Consider the following 18,722-nt stretch of genomic DNA (forward strand, 5'->3'; position numbering starts at 1 on the left):
AGTACTGGAGTACCCCTGCTATAGGTCTACAACACATTAATACATAGTACTGGAGTAGCCCTGCTATAGGTCTACAACACATTAATAAATAGTACTGGAGTAGCCCTGCTATAGGTCTACAACACATTAATAAATAGTACTGGAGTAGCCCTGCTATAGGTCTACAACACATTAATACATAGTACTGGAGTAGCCCTGCTATAGGTCTACAACACATTAATAAATAGTACTGTAGACCTGTAGTAGACCTGCTATAGGTCTACAACACATATTGTGCATTGGGAAAGCATCAGACCACTTGACCTTTTCCTCATTTTGTTACGTTACAGCCTGATGAAATTAAATTTTTCCCCCTAATTAATCTACACACAATACCTGTCACGTTTCATCATATGGATGGGACCAAGGCGCAGCGTGATAAGCATACATTCTTCTTTTAATGAAGGAAAAACCACGAAACAAAGAAACAAAACGAACGTGCCACTATCTAACACGAGTGAAGACAGGCAACTACACATAGACAGTAACCCACAAAACCAACATGGAAAAATGGCAACCAAAATAGGATCCCCAATCAGAGACAACGATAAACAGCTGTTTCTGATTGGGAACCAATTCAGGCCACCATTGGACATGATTTGGAAAGGCACACACCTGTTTATATAAGATCCCACAGTTGACAGTGCATGTCTGAGCAAAAACCAAACCATGAGGTCGAAGGAATTTTCCGTAGAGCTCCGAGACAGGATTGTGTCGAGGCACAGATCTGGGGAAGGGAACCAAAAAATATCTGCAACATTGAAGGTCCCCGAGGACACAGTGGCCTCCGTCATTCTTAGATGGAAGAAGTTTGGAACCACCAAGACTCTTCCTAGAGCTGGCCGCCCGGCCAAACTGAGCAATTGGAGGAGAAGGGCCTTGGTCAGGGAGGTGACCAAGAACCCGATGGCCACTCTGACAGAGCTCCAGAGTTCCTCTGTGGAGATGGGAGAACGTTCCAGAAGGACAGCCATCTCTGCAGCACTCTACCAATCAGACCTTTATGGTAGAGTTGCCAGATGGAACCATCTCCTCAGTAAAAGGCACATGACAGCCCACTTGGAGTTTGCCAAAAGGCACCTAAGGAACTCTCAGACCATGAGAAACAAGATTCCCACTCTGATGAAACCAAGATAGCACCATTTGGCCTGAATGCCATGCGTCACGTCTGGAGGAAACCTTGCACCATCCCTACGGTGCTGCATGGTGTTGGCAGCATCATGCTGTGGGGAGGTTTCTCAGTGGCAGCGATTGGGAGACTAGTCAGGATCGAGGGAAAGATGAATGGAGCGAAGTACAGAGAGATCCTTGATGAAAACCTGCTCCAGAGTGCTCAGGAATGGGGCGAATGTTCACCTTCCAACAGGACAACGATCCTAAGCACACAGCCAAGACAACGCAGGAGTGGCTTCGGGACAAGTCTCTGAATGTTCTTGATTGACCCAGCCAGAGCCCAGACTTGAACACGATCGAACATCTCTGGAGAGACCAGAAAATAGCTGTGCAGCGACGCTCCCCATCCAATCTGACAGAGCTTGAGAGGATCTGCAGAGAAGAATGGGAGAAACTCCCCAAATACAGGTGTTTCAAACTTGTAGCGTCATACCCAAGAAGACTCAAGGCTATAATCGCTGCCAAAGGTGCTTCAACAATGGACTGAGTAAATGGTCTGAATACAGTATGATATCTGTTTTTTATTTGTCACCGCGGGGTATTGTAGATTGATGAGAGGAAAAAAAAAAAAAAAAGCTGTAACATAACAAAATGTGGAAAAAGGGGTCTGAATACCATCCTAATGCACTGCAGCTGTCTCCAACCCTCCCATGCATGAGGCTACTTATTGTACCAAACACTAAAACAATTAAATCAAGTCTGAAAACTAACTGAAACTAAATAAGGTGGTCTGTTTCAGTATGTGTCTTCTCTCCCAGGAGGTCTGTTTCAGTATGTGTCCTCTCCCACAGGTCTGTTTCAGTATGTGTCCTCTCCTCCAGGAGGTCTGTTTCAGTTTGTGTCCTCTCCCCCAGGTGGTCTGTTTCAGTATGTGTCCTCTCCTCCAGGTGGTCTGTTTCAGTATGTGTCCTCTCCCCCAGGTGGTCTGTTTCAGTATGTGTCCTCTCCCAAGTGGTCTGTTTCAGTATGTGTCCTCTCCCCCAGGTGGTCTGTTTCAGTATGTGTCCTCTCCTCCAGGTGGTCTGTTTCAGTATGTGTCCTCTCTCCCAGGTGGTCTGTTTCAGTATGTGTCCTCTCCTCCAGGAGGTCTGTTTCAGTTTGTGTCCTCTCCCACAGGTGGTCTGTTTCAGTATGTGTCCTCTCCTCCAGGAGGTCTGTTTCAGTATGTGTCCTCTCTCCCAGGTGGTCTGTTTCAGTATGTGTCCTCTCCTCCAGGAGGTCTGTTTCAGTATGTGTCCTCTCCTCCAGGAGGTCTGTTTCAGTTTGTGTCCTCTCCCACAGGTGGTCTGTTTCAGTATGTGTCCTCTCCTCCAGGAGGTCTGTTTCAGTATGTGTCCTCTCCCCCAGGTGGTCTGTTTCAGTATGTGTCCTCTCCCAGGTGGTCTGTTTCAGTATGTGTCCTCTCCCAGGTGGTCTGTTTCAGTATGTGTCCTCTCCCAGGTGGTCTGTTTAAGTATGTGTCCTCTCCTCCAGGTGGTCTGTTTCAGTACTTGTCCTCTCCCAGGTGGTCTGTTTCAGTATGTGTCCTCTCCCAACCCCCAGGTGGTCTGTTTCAGTATGTGTCCTCTCCCATGTGGTCTGTTTCAGTATGTGTCCTCTCCCCCAGGTGGTCTGTTTCAGTATGTATCCTCTCTCCCAGGTGGTCTGTTTCAGTATGTGTCCTCTCCTCCAGGTGGTCTGTTTCAGTATGTGTCCTCTGTCCCAGGTGGTCTGTTTCAGTGTATGTCCTCTCCCCCAGGGGTCTGTTTCAATATGTGTCCTCTCCCCTAGGGGGTCTGTTTCAGTATGTGTCCTCTCCCCTAGGGGGTCTGTTTCAGTATGTGTCCTCTCCCCAAGGGGTCTGTTTCAGTATGTGTCCTCTCCCCTAGGGGGTCTGTTTCAGTATGTGTCCTCTCCCCTAGGGGGTCTGTTTCAGTATGTGTCCTCTCCCCCAGGGGGTCTGTTTCAGTATGTGTCCTCTCCCCCAGGGGTCTGTTTCAGTATGTGTCCTCTCCCCTAGGGGGTCTGTTTCAGTATGTGTCCTCTCCCCTAGGGGGTCTGTTTCAGTATGTGTCCTCTCCTTCAGGTGGTCTGTTTCAGTATGTGTCCTCTCCCCCAGGTGGTCTTTTTCAGTATGTGTCCTCTCCTCCAGGTGGTCTGTTTCAGTATGTGTCCTCTGCCCCAGGTGGTCTGTTTCAGTATGTGTCCTCTCCCCCAGGTGGTCTGTTTCAGTATGTGTCCTCTCCCAGGTGGTCTGTTTCAGTATGTGTCCTCTCCCCCAGGTGGTCTGTTTCAGTATGTGTCCTCTCCCAGGTAGTCTGTTTCAGTATGTGTCATCTCCCCCAAGGGTATGTTTCAGTATGTGTCCTCTCCCCTAGGGGGTCTGTTTCAGTATGTGGCCTCTCCCACAGGTGGTCTGTTTCAGTATGTGTTCTCTCCCCCAGGTGGTCTGTTTCAGTATGTGTCCTCTCCCCCAGGTGGTCTGTTTCAGATTGTGTTCTCTCCCCCAGGTGGTCTGTTTCAGTGTGTGTCCTCTCCCCCAGGGGGTCTGTTTCAGTATGTGTCCTCTCCCCCAGGTGGTCTGTTTCAGTATGTGTCCTCTCCCCCAGGTGGTCTGTTTCAGTATGTGTCCTCTCCCCCAGGTGGTCTGTTTCCGTGTGTGTCCTCTCCCCCAGGTGGTCTGTTTCAGTATGTGTCCTCTCCCCCAGGTGGTCTGTTTCAGTATGTGTCCTCTCCCCCAGGTGGTCTGTTTCCGTGTGTGTCCTCTCCCCCAGGTGGTCTGTTTCAGTATGTGTCCTCTCCCCCAGGTGGTCTGTTTCAGTATGTGTCCTCTCCCCCAGGGGGTCTGTTTCAGTATGTGTCCTCTCCCCCAGGGGGTCTGTTTCAGTATGTGTCCTCTCCCCCAGGGGATCTGTTTTAGTATGTGTCCTCTCCCAACCCACATGTAGTCTGTTTCAGTATGTGTCCTCTCTCCCAGGTGGTCTGTTTCAGTATGTGTCATCTCCGAGGTGGTCTGTTTCAGTATGTGTCCTCTCCTCCAGGTGGTCTGTTTCAGTATGTGTCCTCTGTCCCAGGTGGTCTGTTTCAGTGTATGTCCTCTCCCCCAGGGGTCTGTTTCAATATGTGTCCTCTCCCCTAGGGGGTCTGTTTCAGTATGTGTCCTCTCCCCTAAGGGGTCTGTTTCAGTATGTGTCCTCTCCCCAAGGGGTCTGTTTCAGTATGTGTCCTCTCCCCTAGGGGGTCTGTTTCAGTATGTGTCCTCTCCCCTAGGGGGTCTGTTTCAGTATGTGTCCTCTCCCCCAGGGGGTCTGTTTCAGTATGTGTCCTCTCCCCCAGGGGTCTGTTTCAGTATGTGTCCTCTCCCCTAGGGGGTCTGTTTCAGTATGTGTCCTCTCCCCTAGGGGGTCTGTTTCAGTATGTGTCCTCTCCTTCAGGTGGTCTGTTTCAGTATGTGTCCTCTCCCCCAGGTGGTCTTTTTCAGTATGTGTCCTCTCCTCCAGGTGGTCTGTTTCAGTATGTGTCCTCTGCCCCAGGTGGTCTGTTTCAGTATGTGTCCTCTCCCCCAGGTGGTCTGTTTCAGTATGTGTCCTCTCCCAGGTGGTCTGTTTCAGTATGTGTCCTCTCCCCCAGGTGGTCTGTTTCAGTATGTGTCCTCTCCCAGGTAGTCTGTTTCAGTATGTGTCATCTCCCCCAAGGGTATGTTTCAGTATGTGTCCTCTCCCCTAGGGGGTCTGTTTCAGTATGTGGCCTCTCCAACAGGTGGTCTGTTTCAGTATGTGTTCTCTCCCCCAGGTGGTCTGTTTCAGTATGTGTCCTCTCCCCCAGGTGGTCTGTTTCAGATTGTGTTCTCTCCCCCAGGTGGTCTGTTTCAGTGTGTGTCCTCTCCCCCAGGGGGTCTGTTTCAGTATGTGTCCTCTCCCCCAGGTGGTCTGTTTCAGTATGTGTCCTCTCCCCCAGGTGGTCTGTTTCCGTGTGTGTCCTCTCCCCCAGGTGGTCTGTTTCAGTATGTGTCCTCTCCCCCAGGTGGTCTGTTTCAGTATGTGTCCTCTCCCCCAGGTGGTCTGTTTCCGTGTGTGTCCTCTCCCCCAGGTGGTCTGTTTCAGTATGTGTCCTCTCCCCCAGGTGGTCTGTTTCAGTATGTGTCCTCTCCCCCAGGGGGTCTGTTTCAGTATGTGTCCTCTCCCCCAGGGGGTCTGTTTCAGTATGTGTCCTCTCCCCCAGGGGATCTGTTTTAGTATGTGTCCTCTCCCAACCCACATGTAGTCTGTTTCAGTATGTGTCCTCTCTCCCAGGTGGTCTGTTTCAGTATGTGTCATCTCCGAGGTGGTCTGTTTCAGTATGTGTCCTCTCCCCCAGGTGGTCTGTTTCAGTATGTGTCCTCTCCCCCAGGTGGTTTGTTTCAGTATGTATCTTCTCCCAGGTGGTCTGTTTTAGTATGTGTCCTCTCTCCCAGGTGGTTTGTTCCAGTATGTGTCCTCTCCCCCAGGTGGTCTGTTTCAGTATGTGTCCTCTCCCAGGTAGTCTGTTTCAGTATGTGTCCTCTCCCCCAGGTGGTCTGTTTCAGTATGTGGCCTCTCCCACAGGTGGTCTGTTTCAGTATGTGTCATCTCCCCCAAGGGTATGTTTCAGTATGTGTTCTCTCCCCCAGGTGGTCTGTTTCAGTATGTGTCCTCTCCCCCAGGTGGTCTGTTTCAGATTGTGTTCTCTCCCCCAGGTGGTCTGTTTCAGTGTGTGTCCTCTCCCCCAGGTGGTCTGTTTCAGTATCTGTCCTCTCCCACAGGTGGTCTGTTTCAGTATGTGTCCTCTCCCCCAGGTGGTCTGTTTCAGTATGTGTCCTCTCCCCCAGGGGGTCTATTTCAGTATGTGTCCTCTCCCCCAGGGGGTCTGTTTCAGTATATGTCCTCTCCCCCAGGTGGTCTGTTTCAGTATGTGTCCTCTCCCCCAGGTGGTCTGTTTCAGTATGTGGCCTCTCCCACAGGTAGTCTGTTTCAGTATGTGTCCTCTCCCCCAGGTGGTCTGTTTCAATATGTATCTTCTCCCAGGTGGTCTGTTTTAGTATGTGTCCTCTCTCCCAGGTGGTTTGTTTCAGTATGTGTCCTCTCCCCCAGGTGGTCTGTTTCAGTATGTGTCCTCTCCCAGGTAGTCTGTTTCAGTATGTGTCCTCTCCCCCAGGTGGTCTGTTTCAGTATGTGGCCTCTCCCACAGGTGGTCTGTTTCAGTATGTGTCATCTCCCCCAAGGGTATGTTTCAGTATGTGTTCTCTCCCCCAGGTGGTCTGTTTCAGTATGTGTCCTCTCCCCCAGGTGGTCTGTTTCAGATTGTGTTCTCTCCCCCAGGTGGTCTGTTTCAGTGTGTGTCCTCTCCCCCAGGTGGTCTGTTTCAGTATGTGTCCTCTCCCCCAGGTGGTCTGTTTCAGTATGTGTCCTCTCCCCCAGGTGGTCTGTTTCCGTGTGTGTCCTCTCCCCCAGGTGGTCTGTTTCAGTATGTGTCCTCTCCCCCAGGTGGTCTGTTTCAGTATGTGTCCTCTCCCCCAGGTGGTCTGTTTCAGTATGTGTCCTCTCCCCCAGGTGGTCTGTTTCAGTATGTGTCCTCTCCCCCAGGGGGTCTGTTTCAGTATGTGTCCTCTCCCCCAGGGGGTCTGTTTCAGTATGTGTCCTCTCCCCCAGGGGGTCTGTTTCAGTATATGTCCTCTCCCCCAGGGGGTCTGTTTCAGTAAGTGTCCTCTCTCCCAGGTGGTCTGTTTCAGTATGTGTCCTCTCCCCCAGGTGGACTGTTTCAGTATGTGGCCTCTCCCACAGGCGGTCTGTTTCAGTATGTGTCCTCTCCCCCAGGTGGTCTGTTTCAGTATGTGTCCTCTCCCCCAGGTGGTCTGTTTCAGTATGTGTCCTCACCCCCAGGTGGTCTGTTTCAGTATGTGTCCTCTCCTTCAGGTGGGCAGTTTCAGTATGCGTTCTCTCCCCTAGGGGGTCTGTTTCAGTATGTGTCCTCACCTTCAGGTGGTCTGTTTCAGTATGTGTCCTCTCCTCCAGGTGGTCTGTTTCAGATTGTGTTCTCTCCCCCAGGTGGTCTGTTTCAGTGTGTGTCCTCTCCCCCAGGTGGTCTGTTTCAGTATGTGTCCTCTCCCCCAGGTGGTCTGTTTCAGTATGTGGCCTCTCCCACAGGTAGTCTGTTTCAGTATGTGTCCTCTCCCCCAGGTGGTCTGTTTCAATATGTATCTTCTCCCAGGTGGTCTGTTTTAGTATGTGTCCTCTCTCCCAGGTGGTTTGTTTCAGTATGTGTCCTCTCCCCCAGGTGGTCTGTTTCAGTATGTGTCCTCTCCCAGGTAGTCTGTTTCAGTATGTGTCCTCTCCCCCAGGTGGTCTGTTTCAGTATGTGGCCTCTCCCACAGGTGGTCTGTTTCAGTATGTGTCATCTCCCCCAAGGGTATGTTTCAGTATGTGTTCTCTCCCCCAGGTGGTCTGTTTCAGTATGTGTCCTCTCCCCCAGGTGGTCTGTTTCAGATTGTGTTCTCTCCCCCAGGTGGTCTGTTTCAGTGTGTGTCCTCTCCCCCAGGTGGTCTGTTTCAGTATGTGTCCTCTCCCCCAGGTGGTCTGTTTCAGTATGTGTCCTCTCCCCCAGGTGGTCTGTTTCCGTGTGTGTCCTCTCCCCCAGGTGGTCTGTTTCAGTATGTGTCCTCTCCCCCAGGTGGTCTGTTTCAGTATGTGTCCTCTCCCCCAGGTGGTCTGTTTCAGTATGTGTCCTCTCCCCCAGGTGGTCTGTTTCAGTATGTGTCCTCTCCCCCAGGGGGTCTGTTTCAGTATGTGTCCTCTCCCCCAGGGGGTCTGTTTCAGTATGTGTCCTCTCCCCCAGGGGGTCTGTTTCAGTATATGTCCTCTCCCCCAGGGGGTCTGTTTCAGTAAGTGTCCTCTCTCCCAGGTGGTCTGTTTCAGTATGTGTCCTCTCCCCCAGGTGGACTGTTTCAGTATGTGGCCTCTCCCACAGGCGGTCTGTTTCAGTATGTGTCCTCTCCCCCAGGTGGTCTGTTTCAGTATGTGTCCTCTCCCCCAGGTGGTCTGTTTCAGTATGTGTCCTCACCCCCAGGTGGTCTGTTTCAGTATGTGTCCTCTCCTTCAGGTGGGCAGTTTCAGTATGCGTTCTCTCCCCTAGGGGGTCTGTTTCAGTATGTGTCCTCACCTTCAGGTGGTCTGTTTCAGTATGTGTCCTCTCCTCCAGGTGGTCTGTTTCAGATTGTGTTCTCTCCCCCAGGTGGTCTGTTTCAGTGTGTGTCCTCTCCCCCAGGTGGTCTGTTTCAGTATGTGTCCTCTCCCACAGGTAGTCTGTTTCAGTATGTGTCCTCTCCCCCAGGTGGTCTGTTTCAATATGTATCTTCTCCCAGGTGGTCTGTTTTAGTATGTGTCCTCTCTCCCAGGTGGTTTGTTTCAGTATGTGTCCTCTCCCCCAGGTGGTCTGTTTCAGTATGTGTCCTCTCCCAGGTAGTCTGTTTCAGTATGTGTCCTCTCCCCCAGGTGGTCTGTTTCAGTATGTGGCCTCTCCCACAGGTGGTCTGTTTCAGTATGTGTCATCTCCCCCAAGGGTATGTTTCAGTATGTGTTCTCTCCCCCAGGTGGTCTGTTTCAGTATGTGTCCTCTCCCCCAGGTGGTCTGTTTCAGATTGTGTTCTCTCCCCCAGGTGGTCTGTTTCAGTGTGTGTCCTCTCCCCCAGGTGGTCTGTTTCAGTATGTGTCCTCTCCCCCAGGTGGTCTGTTTCAGTATGTGTCCTCTCCCCCAGGTGGTCTGTTTCCATGTGTGTCCTCTCCCCCAGGTGGACTGTTTCAGTATGTGGCCTCTCCCACAGGCGGTCTGTTTCAGTATGTGTCCTCTCCCCCAGGTGGTCTGTTTCAGTATGTGTCCTCTCCCCCAGGTGGTCTGTTTCAGTATGTGTCCTCACCCCCAGGTGGTCTGTTTCAGTATGTGTCCTCTCCTTCAGGTGGGCAGTTTCAGTATGCGTTCTCTCCCCTAGGGGGTCTGTTTCAGTATGTGTCCTCACCTTCAGGTGGTCTGTTTCAGTATGTGTCCTCTCCTCCAGGTGGTCTGTTTCAGATTGTGTTCTCTCCCCCAGGTGGTCTGTTTCAGTGTGTGTCCTCTCCCCCAGGTGGTCTGTTTCAGTATGTGTCCTCTCCCCCAGGTGGTCTGTTTCAGTATGTGTCCTCTCCCCCAGGGGGTCTATTTCAGTATGTGTCCTCTCCCCCAGGGGGTCTGTTTCAGTATATGTCCTCTCCCCCAGGTGGTCTGTTTCAGTATGTGTCCTCTCCCCCAGGTGGTCTGTTTCAGTATGTGTCCTCTCCCCCAGGTGGTCTGTTTCAGTATGTATCTTCTCCCAGGTGGTCTGTTTTAGTATGTGTCCTCTCTCCCAGGTGGTTTGTTTCAGTATGTGTCCTCTCCCCCAGGTGGTCTGTTTCAGTATGTGTCCTCTCCCAGGTAGTCTGTTTCAGTATGTGTCCTCTCCCCCAGGTGGTCTGTTTCAGTATGTATCTTCTCCCAGGTGGTCTGTTTTAGTATGTGTCCTCTCTCCCAGGTGGTTTGTTTCAGTATGTGTCCTCTCCCCCAGGTGGTCTGTTTCAGTATGTGTCCTCTCCCAGGTAGTCTGTTTCAGTATGTGTCCTCTCCCCCAGGTGGTCTGTTTCAGTATGTGGCCTCTCCCACAGGTGGTCTGTTTCAGTATGTGTCATCTCCCCCAAGGGTATGTTTCAGTATGTGTTCTCTCCCCCAGGTGGTCTGTTTCAGTATGTGTCCTCTCCCCCAGGTGGTCTGTTTCAGATTGTGTTCTCTCCCCCAGGTGGTCTGTTTCAGTGTGTGTCCTCTCCCCCAGGTGGTCTGTTTCAGTATGTGGCCTCTCCCACAGGTGGTCTGTTTCAGTATGTGTCCTCTCCCCCAGGTGGTCTGTTTCAGTATGTGTCCTCTCCCCCAGGTGGTCTGTTTCAGATTGTGTTCTCTCCCCCAGGTGGTCTGTTTCAGTGTGTGTCCTCTCCCCCAGGTGGTCTGTTTCAGTATGTGGCCTCTCCCACAGGTGGTCTGTTTCAGTATGTGTCCTCTCCCCCAGGTGGTCTGTTTCAGTATGTGTCCTCTCCCCCAGGTGGTCTGTTTCAGTATGTGTCCTCTCCTCCAGGTGGTCTGTTTCAGTATGTGTCCTCTCCTCCAGGTGGTCTGTTTCAGTATGTTTCATCTCCCCCAGGTGGTCTGTTTCAGTATGTGTCCTCTCCCAACCCACAGGTGGTCTGTTTCAGTATGTGTCCTCTCTCCCAGGTGGTCTGTTTCAGTATGCGTTCTCTCCCCTAGGGGGTCTGTTTCAGTATGTGTCCTCACCTTCAGGTGGTCTGTTTCAGTATGTGTCCTCTCCCACACCACAGGTGGTCTGTTTCAGTATGTGTCCTCTCCCATTTGGTCTGTTTCAGTATCTGTCCTCTCCCCCAGGTGGTCTGTTTCAGTATGTGTCCTCTCCCCCAGGTGGTCTGTTTCAGTATTTGTCCTTTCCTCCAGGTGGTCTGTTTCAGTATGTGTCCTCTCCTCCAGGTGGTCTGTTTCAGTATGTGTCCTCTCCCACACCACAGGTGGTCTGTTTCAGTATGTGTCCTCTCCCCCAGGGGTATGTTTCAGTATGTGTTCTCTGCCAACCCACAGGTGGTCTGTTTCAGTATGTGTCCTCTCTCCCAGGTGGTCTGTTTCAGTATGTGTCCTTTCCTCCAGGTGGTCTGTTTCAGTATGTGTCCTCTCCTCCAGGTGGTCTGTTTCAGTATTTGTCCTCTCCCCTAGGTGGTCTGTTTTCGTAGATGTCATCTCCCCCAGGTGGTCTGTTTCCTTTTGTGTCCTCTCCTCCAGGAGGTCTGTTTCAGTATGTGTCCTCTCCTCCAGGAGGTCTGTTTCAGTATGTGTCCTCTCCTCCAGAAGGTCTGTTTCAGTATGTGTCCTCTCCTCCAGGAGGTCTGTTCCAGTATGTGTCCTCTCCCAACCCACAGGAGGTCTGTTTCAGTATGTGTCCTCTCCTCCAGGAGGTCTGTTTCAGAATGTGTCCTCTCCCAGGTGGTCTGTTTCAGTGTGTCCTCTCCCCCAGGTGGTCTGTTACAGTATGTGTCCTCTCCCCCAGGTGGTCTGTTTCAGTATGTGTCCTCTCCCCCAAGGGGTCTATTTCAGTATGTGTCCTCTCCCCCAGGGGGTCTGTTTCAGTATATGTCCTCTCCCCCAGGTGGTCTGTTTCAGTATGTGTCCTCTCCCCCAGGTGGTCTGTTTCAGTATGTGGCCTCTCCCACAGGTGGTCTGTTTCAGTATGTGTCCTCTCCCCCAGGTGGTCTGTTTCAGTATGTGTCCTCTCCCCCAGGTGGTCTGTTTCAGTATGTATCTTCTCCCAGGTGGTCTGTTTTAGTATGTGTCCTCTCTCCCAGGTGGTTTGTTTCAGTATGTGTCCTCTCCCCCAGGTGGTCTGTTTCAGTATGTGTCCTCTCCCAGGTAGTCTGTTTCAGTATGTGTCCTCTCCCCCAGGTGGTCTGTTTCAGTATGTGGCCTCTCCCACAGGTGGTCTGTTTCAGTATGTGTCATCTCCCCCAAGGGTATGTTTCAGTATGTGTTCTCTCCCCCAGGTGGTCTGTTTCAGTATGTGTCCTCTCCCCCAGGTGGTCTGTTTCAGATTGTGTTCTCTCCCCCAGGTGGTCTGTTTCAGTGTGTGTCCTCTCCCCCAGGTGGTCTGTTTCAGTATGTGTCCTCTCCCCCAGGTGGTCTGTTTCAGTATGTGTCCTCTCCCCCAGGTGGTCTGTTTCCGTGTGTGTCCTCTCCCCCAGGTGGTCTGTTTCAGTATGTGTCCTCTCCCCCAGGTGGTCTGTTTCAGTATGTGTCCTCTCCCCCAGGTGGTCTGTTTCAGTATGTGTCCTCTCCCCCAGGTGGTCTGTTTCAGTATGTGTCCTCTCCCCCAGGTGGTCTGTTTCAGTATGTGTCCTCTCCCCCAGGTGGACTGTTTCAGTATGTGGCCTCTCCCACAGGTGGTCTGTTTCAGTATGTGTCCTCTCCCCCAGGTGGTCTGTTTCAGTATGTGTCCTCTCCCCCAGGTGGTCTGTTTCAGTATGTGTCCTCACCCCCAGGTGGTCTGTTTCAGTATGTGTCCTCTCCTTCAGGTGGTCAGTTTCAGTATGCATTCTCTCCCCTAGGGGGTCTGTTTCAGTATGTGTCCTCACCTTCAGGTGGTCTGTTTCAGTATGTGTCCTCTCCTCCAGGTGGTCTGTTTCAGTATGTGTCCTCTCCCCCAGGGGGTCTGTTTCAGTATGTGTCCTCTCCCCCAGGGGGTCTGTTTCAGTATGTGTCCTCTCCCCCAGGGGGTCTGTTTCAGTATATGTCCTCTCCCCCAGGGGGTCTGTTTCAGTAAGTGTCCTCTCTCCCAGGTGGTCTGTTTCAGTATGTGTCCTCTCCTCCAGGTGGTCTGTTTCAGTATGTGTCCTCTCCCCCAGGTGGTCTGTTTCAGTATGTGTCCTCACCCCCAGGTGGTCTGTTTCAGTATGTGTCCTCTCCTTCAGGTGGTCAGTTTCAGTATGCGTTCTCTCCCCTAGGGGGTCTGTTTCAGTATGTGTCCTCACCTTCAGGTGGTCTGTTTCAGTATGTGTCCTCTCCTCCAGGTGGTCTGTTTCAGTATGTGTCCTCTCCCCCAGGTGGACTGTTTCAGTATGTGGCTTCTCCCACAGGTGGTCTGTTTCAGTATGTGTCCTCTCCCCCAGGTGGTCTGTTTCAGTATGTGTCCTCTCCCCCAGGTGGTCTGTTTCAGTATGTGTCCTCACCCCCAGGTGGTCTGTTTCAGTATGTGTCCTCTCCTTCAGGTGGTCAGTTTCAGTATGCGTTCTCTCCCCTAGGGGGTCTGTTTCAGTATGTGTCCTCACCTTCAGGTTGTCTGTTTCAGTATGTGTCCTCTCCTCCAGGTGGTCTGTTTCAGTATGTGTCCTCTCCTTCAGGTGGTCTGTTTCAGTATGTTTCATCTCCCCCAGGTGGTCTGTTTCAGTATGTGTCCTCTCCCAACCCACAGGTGGTCTGTTTCAGTATGTGTCCTCTCTCCCAGGTGGTCTGTTTCAGTATGCGTTCTCTCCCCTAGGGGGTCTGTTTCAGTATGTGTCCTCACCTTCAGGTGGTCTGTTTCAGTATGTGTCCTCTCCCACACCACAGGTGGTCTGTTTCAGTATGTGTCCTCTCCCATTTGGTCTGTTTCAGTATCTGTCCTCTCCCCCAGGTGGTCTGTTTCAGTATGTGTCCTCTCCCCCAGGTGGTCTGTTTCAGTATTTGTCCTTTCCTCCAGGTGGTCTGTTTCAGTATGTGTCCTCTCCTCCAGGTGGTATGTTTCAGTATGTGTCCTCTCCCACACCACAGGTGGTCTGTTTCAGTATGTGTCCTCTCTCCCAGGTGGTCTGTTTCAGTATGTGTCCTTTCCTCCAGGTGGTCTGTTTCAGTATGTGTCCTCTCCTCCAGGTGGTCTGTTTCAGTATTTGTCCTCTCCCCTAGGTGGTCTGTTTTCGTAGATGTCATCTCCCCCAGGTGGTCTGTTTCCTTTTGTGTCCTCTCCTCCAGGAGGTCTGTTTCAGTATGTGTCCTCTCCTCCAGGAGGTCTGTTTCAGTATGTGTCCTCTCCTCCAGAAGGTCTGTTTCAGTATGTGTCCTCTCCTCCAGGAGGTCTGTTCCAGTATGTGTCCTCTCCCAACCCACAGGAGGTCTGTTTCAGTGTGTCCTCTCTCCCAGGGGCATGTTTCAGTATGTGTCCTCTCCCAGGTGGTCTGTTTCAGTGTGTCCTCTCCCCCAGGTGGTCTGTTACAGTATGTGTCCTCTCCCCCAGGTGGTCTGTTTCAGTATGTGTCCTCTCCCAACCCACAGGTGGTCTGTTTCAGTATGTGTCCTCTCCCAGGTGGTCTGTTTCAGTGTGTCCTCTCCCCCAGGTGGTCTGTTTCAGTATGTGTCCTCTCCCCCAGGTGGTCTGTTTCAGTATGTGTTCTTTCCCCCAGGTGGTCTGTTTCGATACGTGTCGGGGGCCAACTACTTTGGTGAAATTGTGGAGTGGTTTGGCTACGCCATGGCAACCTGGTCGCTGACTACCTTCTCCTTTGCCTTCTGCAGTATGTGCTTTATTGGACGACGGGCAGTCCACCATCACAGGTACACGAGGCAGACGTAATCTATACAGGCTACAGCACCATAATCTATACAGGCTACAGCACCATAATCTATACAGGCTACAGCACCATAATCTATACAGGCTACAGCACCGTAATCTATACAGGCTACAGCACCATAATCTACACAGGCTACAGCACCATAATCTATACAGGCTACAGCACCATAATCTATACAGGCTCTAACACTAGATCACCATAATCTATACAGGTTACAACAACATAATCTATACAGGCTCTAACACTAGATCACCATAATCTATACAGATTACAACAACATAATCTATACAGGCTCTAACACTAGATCACCATAATCTATACAGGTTACAGCACCATAATCTATACAGGCTACAGCACCATAATCTATACAGGCTACAACACCATAATCTATACAGGCTACAGCACCATAATCTTTACAGGCTACAGCACCATAATCTATACAGGTTACAGCACCATAATCTATACAGGCTACAGCACCATAATCTATACAGGCTACAGCACCATAATCTATACAGCCTACAGCACCATAATCTATACAGCCTAAAGCACCATAATCTATACAGGTTACAGCACCATAATCTATACAGGCTACAGCACCATAATCTATACAGGCTACAGCACCATAATCTATACAGGCTACAGCACCATAATCTATACAGGCTACAGCACCATAATCTATACAGGCTACAACACCATAATCTATACAGGCTCAAACATTAGATCACCATAATCTATACAGGCTACAGCACCATAATCTATACAGGCTACAGCACCATAATCTATACAGGCTACAGCACCATAATCTATACAGGCTACAGCACCATAATCTATACAGGCTACAGCACCATAATCTATACAGGCTACAGCACCATAATCTATACAGGCTACAGCACCGTAATCTATACAGGCTACAGCACCATAATCTATACAGGCTACAGCACCATAATCTATACAGGCTACAGCACCGTAATCTATACAGGCTACAGCACCGTAATCTATACAGGCTACAGCACCATAATCTATACAGGCTACAGCACCATAATCTATACAGGCTACAGCACCATAATCTATACAGGCTACAGCACCATAATCTATACAGGCTACAGCACCATAATCTATACAGGCTACAGCACCATAATCTATACAGGCTACAGCACCATAATCTATACAGGTTACAACACCATAATCTATACAGGCTACAGCACCATAATCTATACAGGCTACAGCACCATAATCTATACAGGCTACAGCACCATAATCTATACAGGCTACAGCACCGTAATCTATACAGGCTACAGCACCGTAATCTATACAGGCTACAGCACCATAATCTACACAGGCTACAGCACCATAATCTATACAGGCTACAGCACCATAATCTATACAGGCTACAGCACCATAATCTATACAGGCTACAGCACCATAATCTATACAGGCTACAACACCATAATCTATACAGGCTCAAACATTAGATCACCATAATCTATACAGGCTACAGCACCATAATCTATACAGGCTACAGCACCATAATCTATACAGGCTACAGCACCATAATCTATACAGGCTACAGCACCATAATCTATACAGGCTACAGCACCATAATCTATACAGGCTACAGCACCATAATCTATACAGGCTACAGCACCATAATCTATACAGGCTACAGCACCATAATCTATACAGGTTATAGCATTACAAATAGCATCCTATTCAATATGTGGTCCTCTGGTCAAACGTAGTGCAGTACTTTATGTAAGGAATAGTGTGCCATTTGGGACGAAGTCCAGATATGATCAAATTAGCTGTAGATAGACAATAGAGATCTACCTAGATATCTACATATAGACAATAGAGATCTACCTAGATATCTACATATAGAGATCTAGCTAGATATCTACATATAGACAATAGAGATCTACCTAGATATCTACATATAGACAGTAGAGATCTACCTAGATATCTACATATAGACAGTAGAGATCTACCTAGATATCTACATATAGACAATAGAGATTTACCTAGATATCTACATATAGACAATAGAGATCTAGCTAGATATCTACATATAGACAATAGAGATCTACCTAGATATCTACATATAGACAATAGAGATCTACCTAGATATCTACATATAGACAATAGAGATCTACCTAGATATCTACATATAGACAGTAGAGATTTACCTAGATATCTACATATAGACAATAGAGATCTAGCTAGATATCTACATATAGACAATAGAGATCTACCTAGATATCTACATATAGACAATAGAGATCTACCTAGATATCTACATATAGACAGTAGAGATCTACCTAGATATCTACATATAGACAATAGAGATCTACCTAGATATCTACATATAGACAGTAGAGATTTACCTAGATATCTACATATAGACAGTAGAGATTTACCTAGATATCTACATATAGACAGTAGAGATCTACCTAGTTATCTACATATAGACAATAGAGATCTACCTAGTTATCTACATATAGACAATAGAGATCTACCTAGATATCTACATATAGACAATAGAGATCTACCTAGATATCTACATATAGACAGTAGAGATTTACCTAGATATCTACATATAGACAATAGAGATCTAGCTAGATATCTACATATAGACAATAGAGATCTACCTAGATATCTACATATAGACAATAGAGATCTACCTAGATATCTACATATAGACAGTAGAGATCTACCTAGATATCTACATATAGACAATAGAGATCTACCTAGATATCTACATATAGACAGTAGAGATTTACCTAGTTATCTACATATAGACAATAGAGATCTACCTAGATATCTACATATAGACAATAGAGATCTACCTAGATATCTACATATAGACAGTAGAGATTTACCTAGATATCTACATATAGACAGTAGAGATCTACCTAGATATCTACATATAGACAGTAGAGATCTACCTAGATATCTACATATAGACAGTAGAGATCTACCTAGATATCTACATATAGACAATAGAGATCTAGCTAGATATCTACATATAGACAGTAGAGATTTACCTAGATATCTACATATAGACAATAGAGATCTACCTAGATATCTACATATAGACAGTAGAGATCTACCTAGTTATCTACATATAGACAGTAGATCATCTCATAAAAGATGGTGCTGGAGTGGGTGGCTGCGGTCTTATCGGCTCTTAACCAACCACGCTATTTTGTTAATACATAATGTTTTGTACTTATTTTATACATCATGTTGCTGCTATCGTCTCTTATGACCGAAAAGACCTTCTGGACATCAGAACTGTGATTACTCACCTCAGATTAGAATAATAGTTTTTCTTTAATGAGTCGGACGGGAGGGAGGTACTACAGACACCCGACCAGGCCCAGATCCCCAGCATTTCCTGGAGAAGGAAACTGAGATTTTGCGGGAAAAGATCAGGGTGCCTTGTGAGGATCAGGAGACGAGTGGCTAATCTGCCCTTGCCTTCCGTCCTGCTCGGTAACGTTCAATCGCTGGAAAATAAATGGGATGAACTGAAAGCACGTATATCCTACCAGCAGGACATTAAAAACTGTAATATCTTGTGTTTCACTGATTCGTGGCTGAACGACGACATTAAGAACATACAGCTGGCGGGTTATACACTCTATCGGCAGGACAGAACAGCAGCCTCTGGGCGTGGGCCTTTGCATATACAGTATATCACAAAAGTGAGTACACCCCTCACATTTTTGTAAATATTTGAGAGTATCTTTTCATGTGACAACACTGAAGAAATGACACTTTGATACAATGTAAAGTAGTGAGTGTACAGCTTGTATAACAGTGTACATTTGCTGTTCCCTCAAAATAACTCAACACACAGACATTAATGTCTAAACTGCTGACAACAAAAGGGAGTACACCCCTTAGTGAAAATGTCCAAATTGGGCCCAATTAGCCATTTTCCCTCCCCGGTGTAAGTCTAGGTCCAAGAGGCTTCTGAACAGCTTCTACTCCCAGTCATGAGACTCCAGAACACCTAATCAAATGGCTACCCAGCAATGCCCTACCCTCTTCTACGCTGCTGCTACTCTCTGTTATTATCTATATATATATAGTCACTTTAATAACTCTACCTACATGTACAGTTGAAGTGGGAAGTTTACATACACCTTTACCAAATATATTTAAACTCAGTTTTTCACAATTCCTGACATATAATCCTAGTAAAAATTCCCTGTCTTAGGTCAGTTAGGATCACCACTTTATTTTAAGAATGTGAAATGTCAGAATAATAGTAGAGAGAAAATGATTTATTTAGGCTTTTATTTCTTTCATCACATTCCCAGTGGGTCTGAAGTTTACATATACTCAATTAGTATTCGGCAG

At 48.5% G+C, this 18,722-nt stretch overlaps 1 protein-coding gene and 1 long non-coding RNA gene across 7 annotated transcripts in view; one reads left to right on the forward strand and one right to left on the reverse strand.

Moving 5' to 3' along the window:
* LOC149976526 (uncharacterized) overlaps positions 1-18,722 on the reverse strand; it is a 206,188-nt gene that overhangs the window by 73,638 nt on the left and 113,828 nt on the right. The window lies entirely within an intron of this gene.
* LOC110492798 (3-oxo-5-alpha-steroid 4-dehydrogenase 2) overlaps positions 1-18,722 on the forward strand; it is a 58,538-nt gene that overhangs the window by 34,563 nt on the left and 5,253 nt on the right. For 4 of the 6 annotated variants that reach the window (XM_036945969.2, XM_090201759.1, XM_036945970.2 and 1 more), the window contains one exon: positions 14,190-14,340. The exons of the other annotated variants lie outside the window; for them this stretch is intronic. In XM_036945969.2, the coding sequence (XP_036801864.1) occupies positions 14,190-14,340 (151 nt within the window). The remainder of the gene's footprint in view (positions 1-14,189; positions 14,341-18,722) is intronic. 6 annotated transcript variants of the gene reach the window in all.

Source organism: Oncorhynchus mykiss, chromosome 16 (assembly GCF_057628025.1).
Source record: "Oncorhynchus mykiss isolate SJ-2025 chromosome 16, ASM5762802v1, whole genome shotgun sequence".
NCBI classification, from domain to species: domain Eukaryota; kingdom Metazoa; phylum Chordata; class Actinopteri; order Salmoniformes; family Salmonidae; genus Oncorhynchus; species Oncorhynchus mykiss.